This window comes from Halichoeres trimaculatus, unplaced genomic scaffold, assembly GCF_033239565.1.
Source record: "Halichoeres trimaculatus isolate MK-OKI-2021-1 unplaced genomic scaffold, fHalTri1.1 fHalTri1_scaffold_11, whole genome shotgun sequence".
In the NCBI taxonomy this organism is placed as follows: domain Eukaryota; kingdom Metazoa; phylum Chordata; class Actinopteri; order Labriformes; family Labridae; genus Halichoeres; species Halichoeres trimaculatus.
The window spans coordinates 27,170,085-27,182,270 of record NW_027437189.1 but is presented as its reverse complement, the minus strand read 5'-3'; the positions used below and the strand labels follow the sequence as shown (position 1 = coordinate 27,182,270).

General features: G+C 39.8%; 2 protein-coding genes across 2 annotated transcripts in view; one reads left to right on the top strand and one right to left on the bottom strand.

The window, feature by feature from the left end:
• The window catches only part of mtor (mechanistic target of rapamycin kinase), a 107,628-nt gene that overhangs the window by 39,578 nt on the left and 55,864 nt on the right, over window positions 1–12,186 (top strand). The gene's annotated exons all lie outside the window — the stretch shown is intronic.
• angptl7 (angiopoietin-like 7) lies at window positions 99–3,350 on the bottom strand. The gene is made up of 5 exons (XM_074682130.1): window positions 2,909–3,350; window positions 1,570–1,670; window positions 1,270–1,464; window positions 817–1,012; window positions 99–712 (listed from the first exon to the last, which is right to left on the bottom strand). Exons 1-5 carry the CDS (start codon window positions 3,267–3,269, stop codon window positions 543–545), a joined length of 1,023 nt encoding a protein of 340 aa, XP_074538231.1. The 5' UTR covers window positions 3,270–3,350; the 3' UTR covers window positions 99–542.

The window sequence follows — 12,186 nt, the reverse complement described above, 5'->3', positions numbered from 1 at the left end:
GTACACATTTTACAAATAACACATTTCCATAATCATTGGTTACGGTTTGATGGTAAAATGCAGCGTAATCCAGGAAATACCTTTGGTGGTTGGTCCCATTCTACCCACAAAGATCCTTGAATTAGCTCCTAACATTCTTTGATGAATTGTACCTGAACCAGACCAGTCTGGACTGCTTTTTGCTTCTTTTCATTAACTGCTTGTATTAACTAAAATAAAAAAAATACATCGTAGTGCTTTCAAGACAAATGAGAGAAGAAATGTAAATGCAGTAACCCATTGGGGACAGTGGTAAAAGAGCATCTATCAAAGCTTTTAAAAAATAAAATATCTTAGTGATAAATACACAAAATGAACTACAATTTACAATCAAACACAGCAACAACAAAACACATTCATCTGACTGAAAAGTAACCATCAAAAACAACATTCTCATTCCTTTCGCAGTCGAGGCAAATCCCACAACTTGTTTGAACAGGTATTAGTGAGATCTCTCAACATTCATGCCTATGATCTCCATCCAGGACACGCAGCTGAGAGACTTATGGTTGGAAGCCCACTGGCCTGACCTTCATCTCCACTCTTTTGAGAGAGTAGTAGGACCCGTGCCAGCCGTACCAAGTGATCCCATCTGAGTTCTTGATGTGCTCACCGTAGCGGTAAAACACACCGTTCAAGTTTGAGTCAGTGCAGCAGTTGTACCAGTAACCACCTGGAAAGATGTGAAGGAAAAGTGTTACACATGAATTTATAATTGGAGGGAAAATTTGATGTCCAAAAGCACTGTGAACAGCTGAGTTGACTGTTAGATTTTACCTTTGCGTAGGGCAGCACAGTCATCCACACACTTGTCATTGTCTTTGTTCATGGTGCTGAAGTTGGTGTTGTTGTGGTAGCGCAGAGAGTCTCCAGCGTTTCCACTGTAGTTAGCGAGGAAGAGCTTGTAGCTGTTGAGCTCATTACCCACATTGAAGAAACCGTACTCAGCATAGCGGGTCTGTCCTTCCCAGTCCTGCATGGAAAACACATATAAAGTGATTCAGTGACCAACTGTGAAAAATCTGTGAATATTGGCTGTAATGATCGACCTGACGTCGCTACCAGTAAGTTTGATTTATTATTAATATTTTTTGGTCGGCACCCTTTGGAATAAAACGTTTCTGTGTTAACACCCTCTTACTTTTGGCAATCCAGTTGTTTTTGCATGGTTTGTGCACTTTAACTCTCCGTGTCCATGCTTAAACAACTGCCATGTTTTCCAATACGTACCTCTAACTCAATCCTGAGCACACTGGGCTGCCTTGTCAGACGGAAGATGTTGTCATTGCCAAGCCAGAAGTCTCCACGGATGGATCCAAATCCTTTTTTATACTGCTTCCAGTCTCGGTTGAATGATGTCAGACCCACCTTGCGCCTTTGGATCAAAGTCCAACCACCTCCATTTGTCTCCATATCACAGAAGACCTGGCAGCATACATCAAAGTGTCACAGAATGCAAGAAGTGGGACCTCATCAGCTCTACCAAAAAAAAAAAAAGACACAAAAATGACAAGACTCTGAAGAACTTACAGTCAGCTCAGGTGTTCCCAGAAACTCATCCTTTGGCAGTTTGTACTCGCCGGAGATCTTGTAACTCTTACTGTAGAGGGATGCACAGTCATAGATGGCATCTGGAAAGAAGAATGTCTTGAGTTATTTCAAAACCATGTGTGGTTTTATGAGCAGATTTTAAAAATGTGAACGTCATAAATTCTAACAGCTTTATGGACATCTGAGTGATTGGATGGATGAAAAAGTGATCTCCTCCCCCACCAAAAGCTGAGTGGATCAAACCAAAGAGAATATGCAGAGCATGGATCATATTTTTGCAGAGTTTTTTTTCTTCTCCTGCTCCTGTCACAGTATATTGGTGTCATTAATCAGGGTGTGAGATCACTGTATATTTGAGCCCAATCCTGTAAAAAGTCTGTGTGAAGGAAAAAAGGGATGAAAACCTTTCCCTCTTTCTAATCTTTGCATCCTTTCCTGTTCTGCTCTGCTGTCTCTAATTTGCTCCACTTTTAAAGAGCCCTCTGTGTTCCCTTTGCCAGTGCCATAAATGTGGCCCTGTTGGACCACACAGTTAAGGTATTGAAATAATAAACTACGTCATGCCTGGTTATCCTCACTGCAGCGGCCAGCGCTGATTAGCCGTGTTTGAGAGTTGAAATGGATGTCAGAGACGATTTGGCTTTGAAGAGGCTCGTTATTGACAGTCAAACAGATTTGGCTCCACTACTTTGAATCAGAGCTCAGCAGTTGTGTGAGACTCAAAAAGAGACAGGGTTGTTGATAGTTTTTGGCTAAATTATGTATGAAGTGTGCACAACAGGAGGCCTTTTTGAAGTCTAAAGTTTTTAAAAAGTTTCTCACATTCCAGTCAAATGATAGGTTATGGTTCTCCCAGCTTATTTACTTAAGCTTGACTCACCAATTCAAAGGTGAGAACATTTACCAACAAAAAGAAGACTTTCTGTTTTCATCCAGACTGACTAAAAAGCTTTTTCCTGTCTAAGCTGAAAAAGAGTGGTGGGTAAATGATACTGTTTCAGCATAAGTCCTGTCTGAACCCTTTGACCGTTTTGGGGGAATAGCTTTAGCACATGGGGTGTGAATTTGGCTGCAGAAAAAAGAGACAGGTGGATCAAATATGCACTAAAGTCAGTGATGGATTGCTTTAGCCATGTGTGAACGCTTCACAAAGTCTCTCAAATTGCTTTCACATGAATCAGATTCTGCAAAAAATAACTGCTAAGCTCAGATTTATTCCTGCAGATGTTTCAGATCTTATCATCACAACAAGCAGCTCACAGAACTCTATCCAGTGTGTAATTTCATTCCCATCCTTTAATAAGCTGCTGATGCTCACCTGATGAGGTCTGGGTAGCAGACTGCAGGGTTTGCAGCTGCATGATCTCCACGCGGTTGTTGATCTCTGAGTACTTGCTCTCCGCCTCTGTGACCCGGGCTTCTTGCTGCCGGTTGTTCTTGTCCAGCTCCATTATTTGCCTCACAACATTCATCAGGTCTGACTCCTGCTTACGGCTCAGCTCCTCGAGGATACTGGTTAAATTGGCCACCTGAACTTTAAGAGAGCGCACCTCATCGCAGCACTGACCTTTGGGAGGTTTTGGAGGGGCCAATCTTTTCCGGGGATTTTGGGCCCATGTGTCTGCAAGCAGGAGTAGCGTGACACCAAATGTCACTAAGATTAGATTTACTTTAGCCATTTTCTCAATGAAAGTTCTCAATCTAACACAAGCTCAGGTGTTTGCTTGCAGTCAGTCCCGCTTGAAGGTCTTTGTCTTGAGTTGGAGCTCCTCTTTGACCAACCGGCTCAGTCCCTTTTCCTCAATGAAGCCCTCCTCTGCCTGAGCATCTTAAATATTTTGCATGTGGGTCCTCCCCCTCTCTCCGTGTGCTCACCACTCACCGGGCTGACCCTCTCCAACCTTCAGGGTGGGGGACCTTTCCCATCCCTCCTCCCCCTGCTCCACTCCACCTCTCCCCCCTCATATTACTTTCACTCATTCCATGGAAGTCTTGCCCATTTTTCCCCACTTTTTTCAGGTATTGATGGTTTCCGAGCAGGTTTTTTTTCATTTTGTTTTTGCTTGGAAAGGCAGCACAAGGAGCTGAGGAAACAAACCTCCGGTTTCTGTCTAAACTCATTTAATTTCCAGTAAACTTAAATTGGATTTCCGTGTAAGTTTTTGAACAGAAATATTGATAAATGTTACACTTGCTTTGGGCTTCCGAGCAGTTATATGTAATTTTCCCTCCCTGTCTTCACACCTAAATTGCTGTGGTAATGACAGATTTTACTATATCCTTGGGCTGAACATTTCTCCCGTAAATGTGGTCTTCACATGCCAGGAGATGTGTGAAGTCACTAAGTACTCTTAATTGTAGGTTAAGTGTTCTATTGATGCTACCCTTTTCAGCAGATGTTGAAGCAGGCATGTTTTGTGCCTTTCAGCATCGGATTTCAAACAGGGTGTTGGTAGAAGAAGGGATTAGTTAAACCTTAGGGATAAAATTAGATTCAAAGTTTGCATTAAGCGGAAAGAATGTGTAAAGTACAGGGCAGGCAAAGTTTGTTTCTGTTCTTATTTGCTGTCAACATGTGTGAACGTTTTCCAGAAGTCATGCTCTGCATTTTTTAGTGCATATAATAACGTACTGTTATTTATGCACCGAGGGCAATGAAATAGTTAGAATGTCCTACATTTTCTGAATAAGCCAGGAATCACTTGTATACATTTTTTTGTTTTCCTAAAGACAACATTGTCTGTTTTATCATGTTACCACAACAAAATCTACAATTTGAAAACAATTAATGAGAATGAAATAAGCATAAAACATTTAATCATATTAATACTGCACAAGATAGAAAACAGAGGAGTAACCAAAAAACTGGAACTAAGTTTTACTCTCATGAGACAAGTGTTATTAAAGGACAATAAATGACCATTAGTATGAACTATGAATAAGATTTAGACTACACTTTACCATAGATAAAGCTATAGTTATCACAAGTGTTTTGTTAAAAGTTGGTGGGTTTTTCATCCCACAGCCTTGGGTCAGAATTGTGGTGTTAACAAATTTAGTAGGAGATTTTGATTGTTGGGGGAATGTATTTGGAAAAGAGTCTGCCAAGGCTCTTAGACTTCATCGAGAAAGATAAAATGACAATTAATACTAAACTTACTCATCCTAAAACCATTCAGAGCTCTTTAAATAAATCAAAGTACTTTAACTACGGTTAAGGCTAGTTAGATGGTTAATGAGTGCTGCACATCCTCTACATCTCCCTTTCATTTTTACCTTCCTGTACCATGAACCAGTTACTCACACAATACCGCTGCACGTTGTTGTTTTTTTGTCAAAAATTTTATCAGATTTTGTTATTGAGGTGTGTACAGAAAAGGAAAAGTTGTTTTAGATACACAAAACAGAGCAACTTCCAAAAAATAACAACATATTCATTTACACTCATTCACACTACAAGAACAAAAAGGACAAAACAACACACATGGGGTATTAACAAGTAGAGAAGTGGTATCCCAGGAAGGAGGAGAAAGGGAAAGACTAGGAAAGAGGAATGGAAGAAAAGATAGGAGAAATACACTTCTATGTCTAGTAATATTCATATCATGAAAATAAATGAATGAATAAATAAATAAATTAAAAAAATCAACAAATCAGTAGTTCATTGGTTTTCAGCTTTAATAGGCAAGGTATCTATATGAAGTCAAAAAGGTTGCCAGATTTCATTTTATTGAAGGTCTGAAGGAAACCATTCAGAGAGAATTGGATTTTCTCAAGTCTCATGCATTGTTAAACTTTTTGAATCCAACTGTTATGTGTGGGCAGGGATGAACGAGTCTATTTAAGAAGAATGAGCCTCCTTACTAGCAGGGTGGAAAAGGCACTAAAACAATAGAAAGATTTTACTGCACAGTTTTTTTTAAAATCAGAAACCAGTATTTCCTATCTTTGAAGAGTACAGTCATTGTATATTGCCATAGCCCTACTGCAGAGACCAGGAAGTATCTTTCATATAAAATGAAACAAATGGATAAACAGTATGTTTAAGAAACTATCCAATATGTATAAAAATAGCAGAGCCTAAACAGATTCCCTAAAGTGAAAGCTGCTTGTACATTTGAAATGAGAGTTTTTGACCTTACTGCTGGAGAGCTGGAGGGATCGTGAGGTTAAGAGATTACTTCCTTCACTGGTTTCAAACACTTTAGTTGAAAACTCTCAAAAGGACTTGAGATGGTCATTGAGCCTGGGAGCAACAGCCAAAACCTTTTACCCCAACAATTGTGGAGAAAACAAAGCAGCCTTGTCCTAGAAAGAGTGTTGTCCTTCCTGTTAGTTTGAACAACCATTTACAAACTGCTGCTGAATGTGGTACAGTTGTGTGGCTTAATAATGTTTGTAAAATTCCTTCTTTAGGGTGGTCTTCTCTTCAGAGCTTTCTAACATGCCGGCTGTTGGCTGGGTCAGACACTAGAAAGACTTTCTTAAATCTACGTTCTGAATTCCTCCAAGGAGCTGCCAGCACTGCCAGTTTAGAAGAGATGCTTTAGAAACAAGGCCAGAGATTTGGGAGGTGTCTGAATATACCCTGGGCTCTGATACTAGTGATTATACATGACTGTAATAACACTCTGATGTATGATAACAGTGATGTAAAACAGATTAAAAACTGCTTATACTGAAGAGGGAGCTGTACATACAGGGAGATGTGCGTTACAGTTCAAACTGAGACATGGCTGAACCAGGACATTCCTGTCAGGTTTTACTTAAACTTTATGGGCTTTCTCTCCTCCACATGGACAGGAACGAGCTGTCTGGAAACAGTCTGGAAAGTTCTGACCGCTTGTAGTGCTATGGAGCAGTGTTTTTATGAGTGGTTGGTATCTCGTTTCAGCGCACATGCTGATCACATGAAACATATCTGTGATGAGATGGCACATCCTTTGTGTCTGTAACTCACAAAACCACAATAGAGATATTTCAAGCTCCACAACTGAAGGTAAAGTTGAGAAAATGTTACAGATTACACCAGATATTTTAAAATAATTATGAAAAGATAGCCTTAAATATCTGAATGATGCTTATTTTAAGGTCAACTCTGAGAAACACATCAAGTGGGAATTTTTTCACAGTACTTGTAATATCCAGTATCATGGCACTACTTTTAGAGCTAATTAAAGCAAAGGAATAACATTTACCTCTCTGTGGGGAAAAAACAAAACATTTTTTGTGGTATGTTATGAAAAAAATTAAAAGCTGAAGGTGCAAAGCCCACAATTAACCATTCTCAATTTAATCCATATAACCTCTTTATAGATTAGAGAACTCAGACTTTTGGTACTCAGTGGTGACCTGACACCTTCAGAGGCTAAATCCCAGGACTGCCCTTTTAAACACCATTTCTAATCCAAACCATAAAGATAATTTGATGGCTTGGCTTATTTTCAGATTCCCTTTAAACATACACTTCCATGTGTTGTACAGGAAACCATAGAGCAGTGACTTACAAACCCAGAGTAGTACCTTTATTCAGTTATATAAATTTATGTAACCCATGAAATCACACAGCTGGAAGCTACGTTTCTGTTCGGTCTGATGGAATGTCACAACTGTGGAGCAAAAATAAAACATGACACTCTCACCCTGATCTTCCTTCTTCCTTATTATTAACATTATAATCTTACATAATCTGGCGTCACCACCAAGGCCTTGTTTTTTTTCTAAATCTCAGGCTTTCAGTGCTCCTCCTGCCAAGCTTTGGGCAGAAAGCCCTCCCCACTTTTCTTCACTTGGGCTGATGAATAAATAAGGAAACACTTTAGATGGTTCTGCTCAGCATCATCTCTGTGACGGGAACGCCAGTGTGGTTCAGAGCACAAGAAAAAGTATTTCTAAGTTCCAAAACATTACATAATTAACGAATGGTCAGTTATTGCTTTGATGTGTAATAATTTAAACTAGATTGTGAATTTTCCCTCGACAGCTCCCTGAATAATGCTGGACACTTTTTACTACTGGTCTCTCCTTTTTAATGTCCTTGACTCGTTTTTTTCCTTCTTTTCTTCTCCAGTGTTGACATGTGTTTTAGCTTGTAGTTTTTGTTTGATTTTCAAGATCCAAATGGAAGTTTTACACCATTTGTCATCTTTATACAAACATTAAGTGCTCGCTCTGTGTGCACTTTGTTTCTGAAGTCCAGACAAATTCTGAAGTCTTGATTAGAGTTTGAGCATGATCCTCTCGTTTTCTCCATTTGTCAAGGAGAAATGACAACAACTTTCAACAATGCAATGGCCAGCCTCAGTGTTCATGTGGCTTGTTCACATGTACCCAATGTTACTGTCAGCAAGTTGAAATCAAACAAATGTAATGGCTGTAACATATGGTGACCAACAAATGTTCCCCTGGTGGTTGTCATACTTTTCCATTACATGGGATAGTCTTCTCCCATTACATCTCTCACAAGGAAAGTGCAGTGTTTGAGGGAATATTCAACCCCCCCCCCAAAAAATATATATATTGATTATTTTTCCTTCATTTTGCAGAAAATGTGGGACTAAAATGTTTGTGCATGGTGATAGTCGTTTAACTGAAGCCCATTAACATCCAACAGTTATTAAGATTTTCTTAATATAATTTTCTGCATGGCTGCCAATTTAGAAAATCCAGAACATTTCCTAGTCTTACATAAAAAATCTGAAAATGTGTAAAATATTTACTATTTTCACCCAAATGCCTGTCTTATGATTTTACTACACTTGAAAGCTGTTTCCAGCTCCTCAGTGCTGTAATATTTTGATGTTGCGTCGAGCTTGTTGACATGCCTTTCCTACTCTTAAGTCATTGATGTGCGTCAGTGTCTTTTGGAAAAATGTGGATAATTTGCTTTCCCTGGATTTCCTCTCTGCCCGAACTGCTCTGAGTCACTCCCTCTCCAGCAATGCATCCCAGCGGCATCACTTTCCTCTGGTCCTGGACTCTGTCATTCATCTGGATGCTGTTTTATACGTTCAGCTTCATGCTGTGTTTTCCTTTCAAACACCTCCTTTAAACACTATTTAGCCTTTAACCATGTCTCACCAGGCTCCGTGTGAAGAATGCACGGCTCCCTTTAACTTTGGAGGGATTCACTCGGCTCTAACCAAGCCCTCGCCTTTTATGACTTCCCCAGAAAACCCACACGTTTCATTGAACAGTTTTTTTCCTTTGCCCATTAAGACAAGTCTAACACCCTGCTGCACTCATTAGAGCAGTCATCTATCTTTGATAAGTGTGAGCTGACAAAACAAAGTGTCTCTTAGTCAGACTGTGGTCACAGACGGCTTTTGTGTCCCTAAATACACTGGAAAAACGATTTGCAATCAAACGGTGACCACCAGGGCCAAGCCGTCGGCAGAGAGCTCATGGGTTCAATTACAGGAAAGGCAGGAGGTGAAAGCAGGAGCCAGTGGATTCCAGGGCTCTATCCGAAAAACCTAGAATTACGTAATCGTTAATAACAGTAACCCCTTCCACCTGTCGGCTTTAGTCACACAAAAGATCCTGACGTTGACTGTGCAAATTTTGGTGATAGTTTTGGCACCTTTGTAACAATTATATCCCTTGTGGTGCTTTCACTCCTTGACGTGTCCTGTCTAGTTTAAAGAGAAATAATGAGGCTAAAGTTAACAGTTTTTGCTTTTCTTGGAATGTCAATGCACCAGTGTGGTTTTTAAATAATGTAATCAAAAATGCAAAAGAGCCAATAAATTCAACTAATACCGAGGATCTAGGTGATCATTTTAGTAAAAACAGAGTCCTAGAGGGATGTTTACAATTTACTGAAGATCTACTATATCAATGTCTCATGAGGGCTTGTACTGGAATGCTCCCACATTAGTAATGATTTCACTTCAGCCGTTCCTAATATTAGACTCACAGAAATTATTTAGTCAGCATAGTGGAACTCTTCTAAAACACGGACATGCCTGAATTTGAAATAAGCCTTTTTTTTCTATCTATGTAGGGCTGTGTCTACTTCCATAGAGGCTGCCATGTTTCTACAGTAGCACAGTACAGTTGAAAAGTCTATACATTATTGAATTTGGAGAATGGTCACCAAAATGCACTGGTTATGAAAAGAAGGAATGAGTCACAATCTTAAATGGTAAAATAATTTTTGATGGTGCAGACTTGTCAAGTTGAGGATTGTACCTGCCATGCTTCACAGGAAGTTGTTGTCCACTAAATGTCACCAAAATATTCAGATTTCCCTCACCAGGGCTGCAGCTCTGGTTAATGGCTGCAACCATAATGATTTAAAGATCTACTACCTGGATGTAAACAAGCACAGATCATAGATGGTATATTGATGGGTAGCACTGTTGGGAAGTATTTTCATCCAGAAAATGGTAATATATTATTATTCAGGCTTTTTCTGGTAAACAAATTTCTAACTGTAGTAATGGCTATTGATCCTCTACTGACTTAAACATAGTCACGTTAAGGGCCGAAATAAACTTTTCCATATTCCCCTTAATGAAGGGGACCGTATGCAGCAGGGCATCCTCCAGCTCACTGATGGTGTACTGGATGCTTTGAAAGCTCATCAAGAGGTCCGGTGTCTAAAGCTGGTGATGGCTACCAGGTGGCATCTGTTGTCATACACCACATGAAAGTAAGGCAGCAGGCATCTGCTCACCACCCAACACAACGGTAGCAGGGACAAACAGTACTAGAGGGGAGGAAGGTGGATTAGCTACTATCCTTTTGGAAACATTTCCCCTGCTGTGGATAAGCCTGAGTGGCACTGCTTCACAGAGACGTTTCGTGACACTGGGATGTAAAAACAGTCGGGTCACGGGACAGAGAACAAAAACCCCTCCAGTCAGCACTTAGTGTTGACTGTTTCTACTAACTCTCAAGTATTTATAGGCTTAGATATTACGTAAAGCTGTCACTGAATTTAGATAGTATTTCATCAGTTCAGGTATAAACACTACAAGTACAAACAATTTCCCTTCCTCAACCGGTAAATAATGTTTAAATACTGTGCAAGCTTTATTCCATTTCTTATTATATCCTAGATTTTGTTTTAAACAGATGTTAACAAGAAAGCAATGTTTTGATGTCAACTGTGGTTTTTAAACTAAAACAAGGCCGGATGTCTTGTTTTTTTCTTTCTGTTGTCATTGTGGCTGCTTATAAACCGAGGAGCTGTTAAGTGATCACAGTGTCAAGGTTTATATGACTTATTTACAACCTGGAACACAACATACAGACATGGTAACAAAACAGCAGTGCAGATCCTGGGCGTGACAATGGTAGGGAATGTGAGTTATTAAAAATGAAAGTAAAAACAAGAGTCGTTATCCCTCTTTTGTCTTACTTTTGGAAAAAAACATGAATGAAATGAGTGGTTTATCTGTTGTTCTGTTCAGGGTTTATATTTGAAAACAAATGAATGGTACACAGATTGAATCACCTGTTACTGTTATGTAACAAGACTTTACTAGAGTTTCTCAGGATACTCACTGATGATTAGTAATTCAGAAACTCACTCTAACCTGGCGCAAACTACAGTTTGAGAAGTGAGTTTGAGAAATGGACAGGTAGCCACTGAGGGGAAGCTAAAATTGAAAAAGTATGGTCATGCTTTTGTGATTTGGTCAGGCAGCTGCATCCCGGACACCCTCAAGCTGTGTATTCGTGTGTTGACAAATAGACTGCATGCTTTTTTCCGTTGTTTAGGAAAAAAATCAATTATTACAACAACCAATTAACAGTCAGATTTAGTTATACAAAACAAAGCAAATACCCAAGAGCTGGCAGCTTTTTTTTGGAAATATTTAATGGATAATTTCACTGAAGATGTGGTCAATATGTAGCCTGCAGAAACTCAAGTCTTTCCAAAACATTGTATACTCTTTTTCCACAAAGCGACTGCAACATTCCAATGAGGTAACTGTCAGATGGTTTTTTGTGTTTTGGCCCACTAGAGAGCCTTTGTTCTGCTGGCCTCTTGACCTGAAGGTGAGAAACCCGGGAGACACATTCTGCAGCCGTGTCCCAGTGTGGTGATAGTATGGCGTAAACATGAAAGTGGTAGTTTTTCTGGCTGATGTCTCAATGGCCCCCTAACACGCTCAGCTTCCATGAAGACAAGAATAAACAAACCACGTGAAGGATTACCCCGTTTATTCTATGTATACATTTAAACAAGAGTTATTTGATCATTCTGTGTTCCTAGCAGCACCCTTGTCGGTTCAAAATGTCCTATTTGCCCTCTGCCTCATGATTTACAGAGCGTGCCTGATCATTTCGAAGAAGCGGTCTCAAAGTCAGGGGATACTAAGCGTTTCCCCATGCTGCAGCATCTGCTCAGGAATGAAACAACTACTTTTTTGTCCTGGCAAACATAGAAGACAAAGAGCCAGTTACATGTGTCACTGATGAGTTCAGGCTTCCTTAAGCCAGGCCTGTCCCAGAATGATCATGAAGACAGTTTGTGACTGAGGTAACCACTGTTTCTCTCTACATGCTTATTTCAAACGGTGATGCATGCGATTCTGCTGTTTCTTAAGACACACACAGGTCCAGATCCGGGTTACGTAATCA

Coding starts and splice junctions, on each gene's coding strand:
- angptl7 (XM_074682130.1), bottom strand. CDS start 3,269: ATGGCTAAAGTAAATCTAATCTTAGTGACATTTGGTGTCACGCTACTC. Junction 1,465..1,569: donor TGGGAACACCTGAGCTGACT/GTAAGTTCTTCA, acceptor GTATGCTGCCAG/GTCTTCTGTGATATGGAGAC. Junction 713..816: donor CTGTGCTGCCCTACGCAAAG/GTAAAATCTAAC, acceptor ACATCTTTCCAG/GTGGTTACTGGTACAACTGC.